Source organism: Haplochromis burtoni, unplaced genomic scaffold, assembly GCF_018398535.1.
Source record: "Haplochromis burtoni strain Fernald_Lab_line unplaced genomic scaffold, NCSU_Asbu1 Contig_366, whole genome shotgun sequence".
NCBI lineage: Eukaryota > Metazoa > Chordata > Actinopteri > Cichliformes > Cichlidae > Haplochromis > Haplochromis burtoni.
The window spans coordinates 88,032-103,313 of NW_024582727.1; the positions used below are offsets into that span (position 1 = coordinate 88,032).

The 15,282-nt window shown below is 40.7% G+C and overlaps 1 protein-coding gene across 2 annotated transcripts in view; it reads left to right on the forward strand.

Moving 5' to 3' along the window:
• The first annotated feature begins 266 nt into the window (after nt 1-266).
• The window catches only part of asns (asparagine synthetase), a 30,760-nt gene continuing 15,744 nt past the window's right edge, over nt 267-15,282 (forward strand). Inside the window, exons 1-8 of one of the 2 annotated variants that reach the window (XM_005947044.3) lie at nt 267-402; nt 2,040-2,295; nt 8,498-8,735; nt 8,810-8,995; nt 9,083-9,184; nt 12,702-12,829; nt 12,955-13,081; nt 13,438-13,544. In XM_005947044.3, the coding sequence (XP_005947106.1) occupies nt 2,047-2,295; nt 8,498-8,735; nt 8,810-8,995; nt 9,083-9,184; nt 12,702-12,829; nt 12,955-13,081; nt 13,438-13,544 (1,137 nt within the window). In that variant the 5' untranslated portion in view covers nt 267-402; nt 2,040-2,046. Of the gene's footprint in view, nt 403-1,271; nt 1,408-2,039; nt 2,296-8,497; nt 8,736-8,809; nt 8,996-9,082; nt 9,185-12,701; nt 12,830-12,954; nt 13,082-13,437; nt 13,545-15,282 lie in introns of those variants that run through there. The other variant, XM_005947045.2, reaches the window with a different exon arrangement.

Sequence of the window (15,282 nt, forward strand, 5' to 3'; positions counted from 1 at the left end):
CCTGTTGCTAGAAATAAATGAATAGGGAATTTATCAAAGTAAAACTCAAGATCTCTACCTAGTTTTCACTTTATTATTTTGAAATCGTCTGATTTCATGATTTAATAAATTGCCTACCATGTCTATCATATCTACCAAGCATCCATCCAATTATTATTTTTCTAGTTTGTGCTTTTCATAATACATTCTATTTTTCCACGTTTTTCCAACACCTTGATATCATTGTAGAGCCATTATTGTGCCGTGGCTCTTATTTTGAAGATGCGGTTACTTATCCGGTTATTAAATGCCTTCGCCGTGTAGCTTTTTTTCTCCCTTTTTTCATTGAAACGTTGCGTCATCTTAGCCACAAGTATTCAAACAGTCTATGCCTTTCTTTGCGGAAGTTTTTAGGTGAAAACGGTAAGCTGCATTGCGTTCTTTGTCTTTATCATAAGCTTGTGCCCAGGAATGAGGCTTTCCACTGGGAAGCGTTCACAGCAAAAACATGCTGGGAAAACTGCCATGTGTAATTTTACTTATACTTTTAAAATTATAATATATCTATCTCATATGCTATGTGAATGTTGACCACTGTCCAACTGTGTACAGTGTTAATAAAAATTCAGCGTATCCGAGGCACCCAGCAGACTGGTTGCTATCACCAGTTAATCTGGAACACCGGTCCGACTACAACACCGCAGCTGGACGAATGGTTCAACTGAGCACGCGGCGTACGTTAGAAAGCCACAAATAGTTTCCGGATATTAATTGTTGTAGCTGAGCATATTTTTAATTGGTAGGATTATGAATAGCGCTTGATGGTAGTTGTATTAACTGAAGGAAGACAGTTTCTATCACAGATAGGTCTATTGTTGTCTACTATCTAATTATCCAAAGCCCCCCAGTTATTTCGTAGTAACTGTTAAAGTTTATCAGAATCAGAATCGGAAAGTATTTTATTGCCAAATGTTGAGCAGGTTTACAACATTAGGAAATTGCTGCGGTGCTTCAGTGCAAACATGCTGTCAAATTGCGCTTAAATAGACATGAAAAAAAAAAGTAAGAATAAGAATTAAAAGTGCTACGTAGAAAGATATACATGAGAGCAGGTGGTGATCAGTGCCAAACATGGAATCATGCAGTGAACACAGCGTAGGGTCATGTGTTAGTGGTGGGAGCTGTCGTACGTTTATTGTTCATGTGTCCAACAGCAGAGGGGAAGAAACTGTTCTTATGGCGAGAGGTTCTGGTGTGAATGGACCGGAGCCTCCTGCCTGAGGGGAGCAGGTCCAACAGACTGTGTCCAGGGTGAGAAGGGTCAGCTGAGATCCGAGCTGCACGCCCCAGTGTCCTGGAGGTGTACAGGTCCTGCAGAGATGGGAGTCTGCAGCCAATCACCTTATATTACAGATTGAGGCAGGAAAGGTGCGTCCGAAGCAACCAGAGACTTCAATTCGTGGTTTATTAACTCAAACGCTCCTAACGCACACACACTGTGTTCAGCGCGATCTTCGTCCACCTCACATGTTTAGTTTAAAACGTGATTGGAGTCAAATTCGAAAATCAGTCTGCTGTGTTCATGGAGCATGGGAATTCTGTAAAGCATGATGATGTCCTGTTACTTAAAGGCAAGGCAAATTTATTTGTATAGCACAATTCAACAACAAGGTGATTCAAAGTGCTTTACAGAGACATTAGAAACAAAAACAAATAAAAAGCATGATTTAAAATTGATTAAAACAAGCAAACAAACTAACTAACTAAACACACACATTTCACACCTGTTCGCGCGATCTTAAAGCCCATTGTACTAGGAACAATGAAGGATATTTTGTTAGGGTTACGTTATTGTTAAGTTACTGTTTGCAGGACGGCTGTGTTAGAGATCCGAGAGGTAGACTCTGAGCTTTTTGAAGTTTCATTTTGAAGCTGGTGACCAAATCCTCCAACTCACTGCGTTGTATTTGCATATCATCTCTTTTATGTAGGCATTTCTAGAAATCTAAACTCTGTGTAATCTCTTTGTAAGCTACATGCCTCTTTGTTTTTGTCCACAGCTGCAAAATGTGTGGTATCTGGGCTTTGTTTGGCAGCGACGAGTCCATGTCAGTTCAGTGCACCTGTGCCATGAAAATTGCTCACAGAGGCCCTGATGCTTTCCGCTTTGAGAATGTTAATGGCTTCACCAACTGTTGGTTTGGCTTCCATCGCCTTGCCATTGTGGACCAGCTGTATGGCATGCAGCCGCTGCGCATCAAGAAGTTTCCTTACATGTGGCTCTGCTACAATGGAGAGATTTACAACCACCAAACAGTAAGACTTCTGCTCCTTTCTGTTCTGAAACTTTAGTGGTTGTTTAAAGAAGTATTTTTCTCGAGCAGGGGATACATCCAGTTATCACATTACTGCAAACTAAAGTCTCTAGTAGAACATAATACGCTCTAATATAAATGATAAAAGGACTGATTCTTATTTAGCGCTTTTCTACTCTACCTGAGCACTGAAAGTGTTTTACACAACATACAAGTACTTTTTTCCCCTATGCTTAAATGCTATCTGTCTGACATTCACACACACTGACAGTCTGATGAATGTACTGGAGAGGAACTTGGGGTTAGTATTTTGCCCAAAGATATTTGGCATGTAGATTGGAGCAGCCTGGGATTAAACCACCAACCTATCCAATTAGTAGATGACCTGCTCTACCTCCTGAGCTACGGCCACTGCATACATGAACATGTCATTTAACAAAGAATTGTCTGGGTGCATTTATAAGATGACACCCACTGTTCAACCCAGGTCCATGTTCATTCAGAAGATCGTGTTCACTAGAGTTTCTTGATTCAACAGCATATTGTCTCCAAATGGTGATAAAGGCCTAGGCTTTCTGTTCTTTAATGTGTCAGAAGTGTCACCCAATCATCAGTGAGAATATAGAAATTCCTTCACGCTTATAATACTTCCAGTTCTTTACGTGTGTGACACATACAACAGGGATTTATATGCTTGATTTTAAATACAAATTTTGCTCCATTTTCAGAAAGCCTGTCTGATAACAGCTGGGTGGTATGGTTGCCACCAATAAATAAAACCAATCTCATCTTTTGTGCATGTTAGGAACGCACTATTGTAACTCCTGTTCTTTCTATAGGCTTTGAGTATACAGTGGAAAAGTATTTGCTTCTTTCCCAGTAGGGCTGGGCCATATCATACCGTTCACGGTAATACCGGTATAATGTTGGGCAACGATAAGAAAATAAAATTTCGCGATAGAATATGGGTAAAACGCGCATGTGCAGTGCCTTTGTTTTCATACGCACATGGTGGAAAAAGCATGGCGGCGATGGAGAATGAGGAGGGTGAAAGCAGATCGTTGAATGAAACGATGAACCAGAACTGGTTTGTAAAAATGCTGCAACTTCAGTGGTGTGGAACTGGTTTAGCTTTCGTCCGTCAGATACACAACAAAGCACTATTTTTGGTAGCGCATGCTAGCGGGCCGTCGTTATTACCGTGTTTTTGGAAAATATGGCGCACCTAAAATCAATCCTTTGATTTTTCTGAAAATCGACAGAGCCCCTTCTAATCCCGTGTGCCTTATGTATGAACTCTGGTTGTGTTTACTGACCTCGAAACAATTTTATGTGCACGGCGCTCGAAAATCTGTCAAAGGTTGTAGTACGACTTTGCTAAGCTACGAAGCCGCACCGCTTGATGGATTGTCGGAGCATTACGGCTATCGTAGGCGGAGCCTCGCGGAGTGATACGTGCTGTGCTTCAACATAATGTTACCGTATTGTGTGTTTAACCTCTTTTTAAGTTTAGTGGATATTATACATGGTTATGCTGAGGATATGTCGGCCAGTTTCCTCTGGAAATGCCTTTTGGTTAAACTGTCAGCAAAGAATTTGCATTTGCACTGTTACATTTTAATATAACTTTAATGCACATAAAAAACAGCTGCTTGTTTAAGTGAAAATACATTATTTGGTTTTTTGCACTAATAAAGTTGTGGAGTTGTAAAGCACTTTGTCTAGTGTCAATTATATCATCCGTTATATCGTTATCGCAAATTTTCAAATGTATATCGTGATAAATATTGTTGGTCATATCGCCCTGCTCCATTTCCCAGTTTTTTATTTGTTTTGCATATTTATCAAACTTGCATGTTTCAGATCATTAAACAAATTTTAATACTGGACAAAGAATAGAATGGAATAGTTTTTTATTGTTATTGTAAATGTATAATGAAATTGTGGGTGCTCCACACCAACTGTGCATGGTAAAGAGATAAAGTGTTATATACAGCAAGAATAAATAACAAACAAGAGGAATATATATAAAAACAGGAGAAAGGCACACATTAGAAGACAGGTTGCAAAGTGCTTGAAAGTAGCGCAATGGACTTGGTCTGACTAGAGTCTGTGTGTGAGCGGCTCAGTTATGAGGGTTACTCAGACTATGGCTATGAGTGGGTGTGGGGTTGGATGCAAGGGGTATCCTGCGATGGCCTTGGTTTCAGAGGCCAATGATTTTTTTTTTTTTGGGGGGGGGTGGCAGTTTCAATTGCCCTCTGCGTAGCCTTCCTGTTCTGAGTTGTGGCTGCTGTGTACCAGACACGCAGGCAGTAGCAGAGCACACTCTCCAGTGAGGAGTGGTAGAAGGCCAGGACCAGCTTCTGGTCCAGATTGTTCCTCCTCAGGACATGGAGGAAGTGCAGCCACTGCTGGACCTTCTTTACCAGGGCGAATGGTGTTGTGGGTCTAGATGAGATCACCAGAGATGTTTGTGTCCAGAAACCTGAAGGTGGTGAAACATTCTCCATTTATAATGAGAGGGGAGTGGACCTGTCTATGCCAGCTACTGTCATGACAAGTTCTTTTGTTTTAAGGATGTTTAGTTTATTTTTGGGGAACCAGAGGTACAAATTCTTTATTTATAAGCCCAACCACTGTGGTGTCATCAACATACTTGATGATGACATTGGTTGGGTGAGTTGGTATGCAGTCAGAGGTGTACAGGGCGTACAATAGGGGGCACCCATGTGGGGATCTGGTGCTGAGTGACAGTGGGGGTGGGGGGTCTGACTGATTGAGGCCGGTTGGTGAGGAAAGCTTTGATCCAGTACCAGGTGGCAGGGGGAATCTGAGGGTGGGCCAGTTTGGTGGTAAGGATGTCTGGAATTAAGGTCTTAAACGCTGATTGATTAAATGATTGGGGAGAAAAAAAGTTATCCAAAACTATCTGGTCCTATGTGGAAAGACTGTGACCTATTCCTGTTTATAACATCTTTGGCAGCAAGAATTGTAATCAAGTCTTCGAGATAGTGGGGCATTAAAGTGTTTGCACCCTTACCGATTTCTTATTTTTTTTTTATGTTTGTCACACTTCAATGTTTCAGATCACCAAACAAATTGAAATATTAGACAAAGATAACCCAAGTAAACACAAAATGCAGTTTTAAAATGAAGGTGTTTATCATCGAGAGGAAAAAATAAAAACCTACATGGACCTGTGTGAAAAAGTGATTTTCTCCCCTATAACATAAAGTTGAGTTACATTTCTCCAGCCACACCGAGGCCTGATTACTATCATACCTTCTGAATAAAGAAATCGCTTAAATAGGACCTGCCTGACAAAGTGGAGTAGACCTTAAAAGCCAGACATCATGCCATGAGCTAAGGAAATTCAGGAACAAATGAGAAACAAAGTAATTGAGATCGCTCAGTCTGGAAAAGGTTATAATGCCATTTCTAAAGCTGTGGGACTCCAGCAAATCACAGTGAGAGACATTATCCACAAATGGCGAAAACAGTGGTGAACCTTCCCAGGAGTGGCAGCCAACCAAAATTACCCCAAGAGTGCAGCACGACTAAGAGGTCACAAAAGACCCCAGAACAACATCCAAAGAATTGCAGCCTTCACTTGCCTCGGTTAATGTCAGTGTTCAGGATTACAATAAGAAACTAAGATAAAAATGGCCTGAATGTCAGAGTCCAAAGACAAAAACCACTGCTGAGCAAAAGGGGCATAAAGGCTCATCTTAGTTTTGTCAGAAAACATCTTGAAGATGCCCAAGACTTGGGCATCTGCAACTTCAGATATATATAAGAAGTTGAAATGTTTGTAAGACGTGTGCCCGATTACATCTCGCGTAAAAGAAAGGCAGCATTTCAGAAAAGGAGCATCACACCATCAATAAAATGTGGTGGTGGTAGTGAGATGGTCTGGAAGACTTGCTGTGCTAAATTCTGCTGTCTATCAAAACATCTGAAAGGAGAATGTCTAGCCATCTGTTCGTGACCCCAAGGTGGTTGTGGGCAGCAGGACGATGGTCCAAAACACACCTGCAAGTCCACCTCTGAATGGCTTAAGAAAAACAAAGACTTTGGAGTTTGGCCCAGTCAAAGTCCTGACCTGAATCAGATTTATGCTGTAGCATGACCTTAAAAAGGCGGTTCATGCTCGAAAAACCCTCCAATGTGGCTGCAAAAGATGAGTGGGCCAAAATTCCTCCACAGCGCTGTAAAAGACTCATTGCCAGTTATCGCAAATGCTTGATTGCAGTTGTTGCTGAACAGATTCTGTTCATCTGGACAGAGCGTTGTTACGGCCCTAGCAGGGCCTCCTCCTGAAGGTGCCTGTGTGGGCGTGTCCCACTACCTCTTCTGCCGGAGGTGCCACCTTTCCCTTTTGTGCAGCTGACTCTCATCAGTAATTAAAAGTATTTAATCCCAGGGAAAGGTGAGCTCTGGGCCAGAGTGCCATTAGTGTGGTTACAGCTAGTGAGCTGTGTTTTTTTTTTTTTTTTTTGTGGTTTGCAGCTTGTGAGCTGCACTCTTTTTGACTTACTTTGTGCTTTATTGACCAACGCCTGAGTTTTGTTTGTTTTCTTAAATGGTGATAGCGGCTCGTCCGTCTCTTTTAGTTAGTATAAATTGAAACTTTAATAAAACTCTTTAATTTACCCTTTTGCCTCCTTGACTCCTTTTGTTACTTCCCCCTCCCTGCCTAGACCCCTCAGGGGAACGTAACAGCGTATTCAGAAAAGGCTACATCCAAGTGAACAGAATCAACCTTTTGGGGTTACAAATGATCTTCTTGTGGACAGTGCACTCCTCTGTATTTGTCCTGTGAGACGTCACTGCAGTGTTCCATACTGTTGACCGTAATGTTGTTACAGACATTAGAGGATGCAGGAATTAGACACACTAATACTTACATCCTCTCATACTCCCATTTATTCATGTAAATGAGGAGTGGTGGAAGCAAAACCGCAACAGTAAGAGGGAATGTTTGTTTTTGTGAAGCGTAGTTTGGATCTTTTGCTGCTGGTTCGGTCAATATTGTTTGGAGAGAGATAAAACTAACAGCTTTAGAATTAGCGCAAAAGGGGCGTGAACACAAAGTGCGGTCCCGCCGAAACATCAGAATCAGCGAGCTGTCAGCTTTCAGCCCCGACCGTGTCCGTGCCGTCAGGTGAGAAAGGTGACATCTCACTGATTCTGATCCGGCGGGTCCGAGCTGTGTGTTTACATTTATGTGCAGAATCCGTGTTCCTGCTCTCATTCACTGTTTTAGCTGTTTGGTGTTTTTTTTTTTTTTTGTGAGGTTTCACCTGAGTTTCTGGCATTTCGGGCAAAATAAATTTATATTAAAAAATCGATTCAGGATTTTAATGAATCTATATCACGTTATCCGAGCTAGAATCGATTTTAATCGATAAATCGATTATCAAAACCCACCCCTAGTGCCAAGTCATTAAAGAAGCAAGCATGCTCACTTGCTCAGTGTTCACGCTCAGGAAGTTCAACGCCCAGAACGTTACACATAACATACATTTTTATTTCTGTGCAGATGATGCCCAGTTTTATCTATCCATGAATTATTGTTGTGTTTTTACCTTACAATATAAAGTGCCTTGAGGTAACTGTGGTTCTGATTTGGTGCTATATAACCAAAACTGCCTGACTGTATCCTCATTTGAAGTCAGCAGCACTCTATTCCTGCTGACAAAGGTTTGCTTCATGGCCTCACTGTGTTCCTCCAATGCCTGCGTTTTTGCTTCAGCTAGAGTCACATCCGGCTTTGCCTTTTGCCATTAGCTTGATAGGACTCGTACTTCAGCTTAACTGCTCCCTTCACTTACGGTGTCTTCTATCTTGTTTGGCGATAACTGCCATAACAGGCACCAACCACCTTGTGGCTGCAGCACTGTACTGCAGCTCTGGCAGTGGGGTGCAGAACATGACTCAATGTCCGTAGCCTCACTTGGGATGGAGCTCTGCCAGATCTGGGAATTAAAGATCGGGGCCTCACACTCCCATTGCACCCTCACTGCACAGACCTGGGTGTGCCAGGTACCACAATCCTCCCCCACCTGTTTCTTAACCTAAAGAGACAGAGAAGCAGTTCTCATGGCCATCTGGGGAAATTCCAGAGTGGTTAAAGGTCTAGCCCTACTTGAGTTTGATGAAAGTTAAAATGATCATTTTGTTGCCATTTGTTCTTTCAGCTGAGGAAGCAATTTGAGTTTGATTGCCAGACTAAAATGGATGGTGAGATTCTGCTCCACCTTTATGACCGCTTTGGCATTAAGAAGATGGCTTCTCTCCTGGATGGTGTATTTGCTTTCATTCTTCTGGACACTGCCAACAGAAAAGTGCATGTGGGCAGAGATACGTATGGTGTTAGGCCTTTGTTCAAACTCCTCACAGACGATGGATTCCTTGCATTGTGCTCGGAGGCCAAAGGTAATGGGATGGTTTATATTGCTTGAATGTTGCTTCTTTATATGTTTGCATTACTAACCTCATTCTGATCACAGGCTTGATAGACATTACCCATGGCATGGGTACTCCTGCCAGCATTGTCCCCTTCCCCCCTGGGCACTTTGAGGTCTTTGATTTAAAGCCAAGTGGCAAAGTTCAGTCTATTCAGATGGAACAGTTTCACTGCTGCAGACAACAGCCTTCTCATGCCATCTATGATACAGTGGAGAAACTACCTATAAGTAAGGGTCTATTCACCACTTTAAACATCAAGCATTTCTAGTGGTAGATGGCATTTGTGAAGGACATTAAAGAGTTTGTCTCCCTAGGTTTGGATGAGGAACTGGTGAAGAGCAACATCAGAAATCTGTTTGAAAATGCTGTAAGGAAACGTCTCATGGCTCACAGGAGAATTGGTTGTCTTCTGTCAGGTAAAGTGTGTGTGTGTGTCTTATGTCCTTTTTGAAAGGGCTTGCATTTTCATTTGGCTTCTGTGCCTTGAGACATGCTATTCTGCTTTAGCGCCTAAGAGTAGACGTTCATACGTAGACATATTCTGTGTGAGTAAGTCGACCTGTCTGACAGTAACATTAACTTCACTTACATGTGATGAGCTTTCTGTTCATTCACAAGTGAAGAAGTGTTTTATTTGCAATTCATCGCAATCCAATTTACATATAGAGTTGTGGTTAAAAGTTAACATACACTGATCACAAGCATTAATGTCATGGTCATTTTGTACATGCAGCTTCTCAGCTGCCCTCTCCAGCTTGCGCACAAACCACACAGCTCTCTCCCCTGGGCCCCGGCAGCTACTGAAATAGGGAAGGTGTAGTAGATGTGATGGATGACAGCTGTGACAGCCTCTTATGGCACTGCCCGCTGAAGTTAGAATCATCCCAGAAAAGTTGATTCTGTTCATCTGGACGTTGCGTTTTCAGTGGGAGAAACATTTCGTCACTCATCCAAGTGACTGAATGCAGATAAACAGGACATTTGCATAATGACTGAAACTACAATGGCAAACAGTGAGCTGGGAGGTCAGTTTCTTGATCTTTAATATTCAAATTCTCATGACCATTGATCATCAACCACTGATCAAAGATCATTAATCAATGGCCATAAGTACTATTCACAGAGAGTTGGGAATGGCTGCAATCACAGCATTGTAAGATGGCGAAAGATGCACCCTTAGGCCCCCCCCTCGATTCAGAGATGGTCTTTCCCTTTTCATGTAAATGACGTCCTTGGCTCCGCGCTCAAAGCAGCGTCCTCATCAAGAACTGTATAGTATGCTCAACTGCACCAAAGAGTAAAACAGTGAAATGTGGATTTGTAAACATCAGGTCTCTACCTGCTAGTACACGAGTTTATAATTGATCAACATAGTTTACTTTGCTTTAGAAAAACCTGGATACAGCAGAATGATTATGATCATTTAAATCAGGGGTGTGAAACATCTGGCCTTTGGGCCGAATACAATTACTTTTGGCTTGTGAGATAATTTCATATGTCAGTTATTAATGGCCCATCTCTAGCTGGGAGCCGAATCTTTTGGTATTTATTTTGATGGGCACACCATGCAGCCAATCACATGCAAAGACAGACTGAGATCGTGCCATTATGTGAAAGAAGGAAGTGGGGGCGGACGTTCTGCAGACAGCAAGCGTAGCAGAAAGAAACGAAAACTTAAAGTGAGCAGCATCTGGCTGTATTTCAATGATACTGGAGACTGCAAAACTGAGTGCAGAATTTATAAAATTAGGAGCTGCCTAAAGTGATATCAGCTTATATTTTCAGCCATGTTCCATTGTTAATGAAAAAAGGCCTTAAACCTTATGTGTGTTCTGCATACCACCCCCTCAAAACTGGATTCATTTTATACATTTATTTCTTACAATACAACTCCAAAGAGTTGTTGACAGATTCCTTTCCTTTGTCACAGCAGCTTTATCTGTATCATGTAGAAAAACTGAACTTCTTTACACTGACAGAAAGGTTTCAGTGGTCTGACCCACTTAAGGTCGAAGTGGGCTGAAATGACTTTGACACCCCTGGTTTAAATGAATCGACACCTCTGAGCCATATTGTTAGAATCCTTGGAGCAGCTTCCATTCCATCATATTAAACAACCAAAGACTAACAGTTCCCAAACTATTGTGAATTTAGCATCCATGTGGATACTGTAAATCAGCGGTCTCCAACCTTTTTTGCGCCACGGACCGGTTTATGCCCGACAATATTTTCACGGACCGGCCTTTAAGGTGTCGCGGATAAATGCAACAAAATAAAACTAGTACCGGTACCAAAAAAAAAGAAGATTTATTCATAACACACATGAAAAGACAGGAAAACAGAGTTAACGGTAAAAACGATAACAAAATAACGCTGAAAACCGATTAAAGACCCTGGAAACTATACATTTCACACCTGAGCCTCAACTCTCACGGCCTGGTACCGGTCCGAGGCCCGGGGGTTGGGGACCGCTGCTGTAAATGAATGGGATTTAAACTGTTATTAAACTCAATGGGCTTCTCTTAAAATGTAAAAAAACCCCCACCCACTACTTTAATTACACTTTAATCACAGGGATGAACCATCATGACCTCTGTTTAACTATACTTAATATTAATTTTCTCCAACTGTAGAGAGCAGTAAATTATTTAATTTGGATTATGTTACTGATAATCAAAAGATGAAGGATATTGTATTAAGATAAAGATAAAATTGTGGAGTAAGTCGAAAATCCAAGTCATAAACAAAAAAACTAATTATTATCAGTACTTCATTTTATATTTAACACATGGCTAAAAATACTGAATAGTTTTTTTTTACAAATGTAAGCATTTAATCAACTCCATAGAAAAACGATAAATGCTTTAGATGTGTTTCAGTTCACTTTTCTCGTTCAGCAAAAAAGCTAGTGTCTGTTGGGCTCCAACTGATTTATCCACCCAGCTCTTTAATAAGCTCTCCATCAGAAAACAGTTTGTGTGGGATATGAAACAACTTGCCTTGTCAGCTGCATCCCTGGATGTGTGTAGATTTGTAACAAAAATAAAAATAAATCATTGTTGGCTTTGCAGTTTAGCTAGCAAAGCATCCGACTCCTTGACATTCATCAGACAAGTTCTTGTATTTTTCTGCATGTTTGGTCTCACAGTGATTTAAATCGTAGTCCTTAAAAAACCAAGCTCACAGCTTTTTCTTTGACTTCTGTAAGTAAATAATTTTCCAGTCCAAGCCTTGTTAGAAATGCAGCGTTTGTTATACAATCTCTTGCTTTTTAGTCTTGTTCTCCAATCGATCTTTTTGAGTTAACTTCACTAATTACTTTCTCCAAACTTTAAAAAACATATTTTTGTGTACAAGTACTGCTCAAAGAAGACCTATTATTAAATAATGCTTCGAGCTTAAATGCAATCAGCTTATCTCTGTTAACGGGCTACATACCACAGGCTCAAGCTTGCAGTAATTAAACCACTACATCACTTGATTCATCTTTAATTTTTTCTCAAAAATTCTTGAAAGAGTGGTTATAAAACAGGAATGGTTTAGAACTAATCTCTGCTTGTCCTCCTAATCCTCAACCAGGTATTCGATACTGTTGACTATCATATTTTATCACAGCGATTAGACATTCTGTAGGTATTAAAGGTACCGTGTTTGAATCATATCTAGATATGACGTAGATATAGATTCCAATTGTTCCCATAAACGAGGAGTCCTCTTCACACACACAGAGGTTAATTTTGGAGTTCCACAGGCTTCTGTGCTAGGTCCTTCTGTTTACATTATAGTAGCTTTTCTTAGATGGTATCATTAAAACGCACCGCATGCATTTTTACTGCTATTCAGATGATGCCCAACTTTATCTATCCAATTGTTCTCAGCATAGAACCCTCTGGAACTCCAGATACAGAATATAAACACATTACTGTTGTTCAGGTGGTCTGGACTCCAGTTTGGTTGCTGCTACACTTGTGAAACTGGCCAAAGAGGAGAAGCTGCCATATCCCATTCAGACGTTTGCAATCGGATCAGACGACAGTCCAGACATCGTAGCTGCTCGCATGGTTTGTCCCTCACTTATAAGACCTGTTTCTAACTTATAACTTAAGCTTATAACATTGGCGCGTGTCACCGATCCCTTAAAAAAAGGTCTTGGTGTGTTTTTAATCATCAATTGGTGTTTTGTCAGGTGGCCACTCATATTGGTAGTGAACACCATGAGGTGACGTTCACTGTAGAAGAAGGTATTGAAGTTGTGAAGGATGTCATCTTCCACCTGGAGAGCTATGACATCACCACAATACGTGCCTCTGTGGGTGAGTGGAACACAAAGCACTTTATATACAGTGCTGTGAAAACGTTTGTCCCTTCTTGATTTTAGTTTCTTGCTTATTTGTCATACTTAAATGTTTTACATTGTCAAACATGTTTTAAAATAGATTTTAATTATTTTTTCACTTATTAAGGGAAAAAGTTATCAAAATTTACGTGGCCTTGTATCAGGGGCACCACCACATGGGCGTCGGACATGTAGGATATTAACTGTAATGTAATCAAACATAACAACATTCTAGTTATATATTATACATTCAGTAGGTTGTGATTTGTTTTTATAAGGCTACATGAACAGGAATGCACTTTACTCTACACTCTTTTACTATTAACTGTACAGGCATGTACTTGATTTCAAAGTACATCAGACAGAAGACTGACAGTGTGGTGATCTTCTCTGGAGAGGGTTCTGATGAGCTGACGCAGGGATACATTTACTTCCACAAGGTGAGTTTGATGGTTTACCTTTGTTTTTTCAGGCTGATTTATCTTAAATGTAATAGAATTGTGACAACACATAAACTTAGTACAAAAATTAATGAAATTTGTGTAACAGTGCTTCATAAACCTTATACTATGGCCATCTCAAATCTTCTCTGCCAATGCCAAACTGCTTACTGGGCTACTGATAATTGAAGTCTGAAGAATATTGGCAGTTTAAAAATGTATTCATTTAATAGAGAGTTGCTTTAGTAGAATGTAGAAGAGACATGCACAACACCCTGGCACCACCAGCTTGGTCACACACTTCTGTGGGATGGCGTCCCATTCTTTGTCACAAGTAAGCCAGTCTGGTTATGTCTGTCACTGACATGAGCAGCAAACCTAAGCACACCCACAAGTGTTCAGTGGGGTTGAGGTCAGAACTGCAGGCAGGCTATTTTATCGTTTCCACTTCCACATAAACCCTACTCTGTGGGATCATGTGTTGTCACTGGTCGTAGAATCTTATCTTGATAACTCGACGCATTGCTATATCCTCCTCTGGTGAAAAGCATTGTTTTTCCATTGAGGGAAATGCCACCCCATACACTTCATCCTCCACACTTGGACAGCACAGGCTGAATCTAGACTCATCATGTAGCATAACACTCTTTGTGGTCCCGGGGAAAACTAGAGCAACACAAACATGACTCCCATGGTCCCTGCTCCCAAGGAATGACTCCTGCTACCTCAAAGTTTGCATTCCCAAACAGAATAGTTAATTTATATTCAGAGATAGAAACCATCAGGTGAACACAGTCAAAACAACAAACACAACAATGATGCACTGGTTGTGATATTGTTTCCCCCTCTTAAAATTAAACTGTCCTAATAGCGACTATCACGACCACAACAGGCATAAGACAGGATTGTTTTCAGTGTTACATTTCTTGCAATTTGCAGCAAATCATGTGCCACAGACTTTAAATAATGCAAATGTGAATTACAAATTTTCATCTCCTGAAAGTGAAACTCTTACCAATTCATGAGTCATAAGACCAGCCACAAAAATACTTTGAGTCACAAAACTGATACTGAGCCTCTTTAGTAAACCTAGCAGCCACTTTATTAGGTACACCTGTTTTCACTCTACAGCAGTAAGCTATTTGCTGTACGTCATGAGGTTGCAGACTGAACTACTTTCCAGATCATTTTGATATTGGTTGCCTGATTTCATAATTATTTCTGTTATCTTTCTTTTGCCTGCTGAAGGTTGTCAGTTCGAGTACAGCGTGGGGTATTCATCACCTTTACATTTCTTCTTTCTCACTTTGTTAGTTTGAACATACAGTAATGGGCATAGGTGGGAAGTAACAAAGTACAAATACTTCCTTATTGAACTTAAGTACAATTTTCAGGCATCTGTACTTTACTTATACTTTATTACGAGTTATTGTTTTGGGTTTTTTATTTTTACCCGCTACATTTTCAAAAAAATATCTGTATTTTCCACTCCTTACATTTTAAAGCAGGCTCATTAAGACATTTGAGGGAAGTTATTTCATGTTACTGCCGCCTTCACACATCAAACTGATTGGAGCGTGAATAGTAATGCATGAAAGGCAGGATGTAGCATAAAAAGAGATCAAAGAGGCACAATTGTGGGCCATTGTCAGTGGTTAAAGTGGATTGCTTTCTTTTTTCTTTCTTTCTTTTTATTCCTGTCACAAAACTGGAACGACTGCAGGTGTCCATGAGTTGC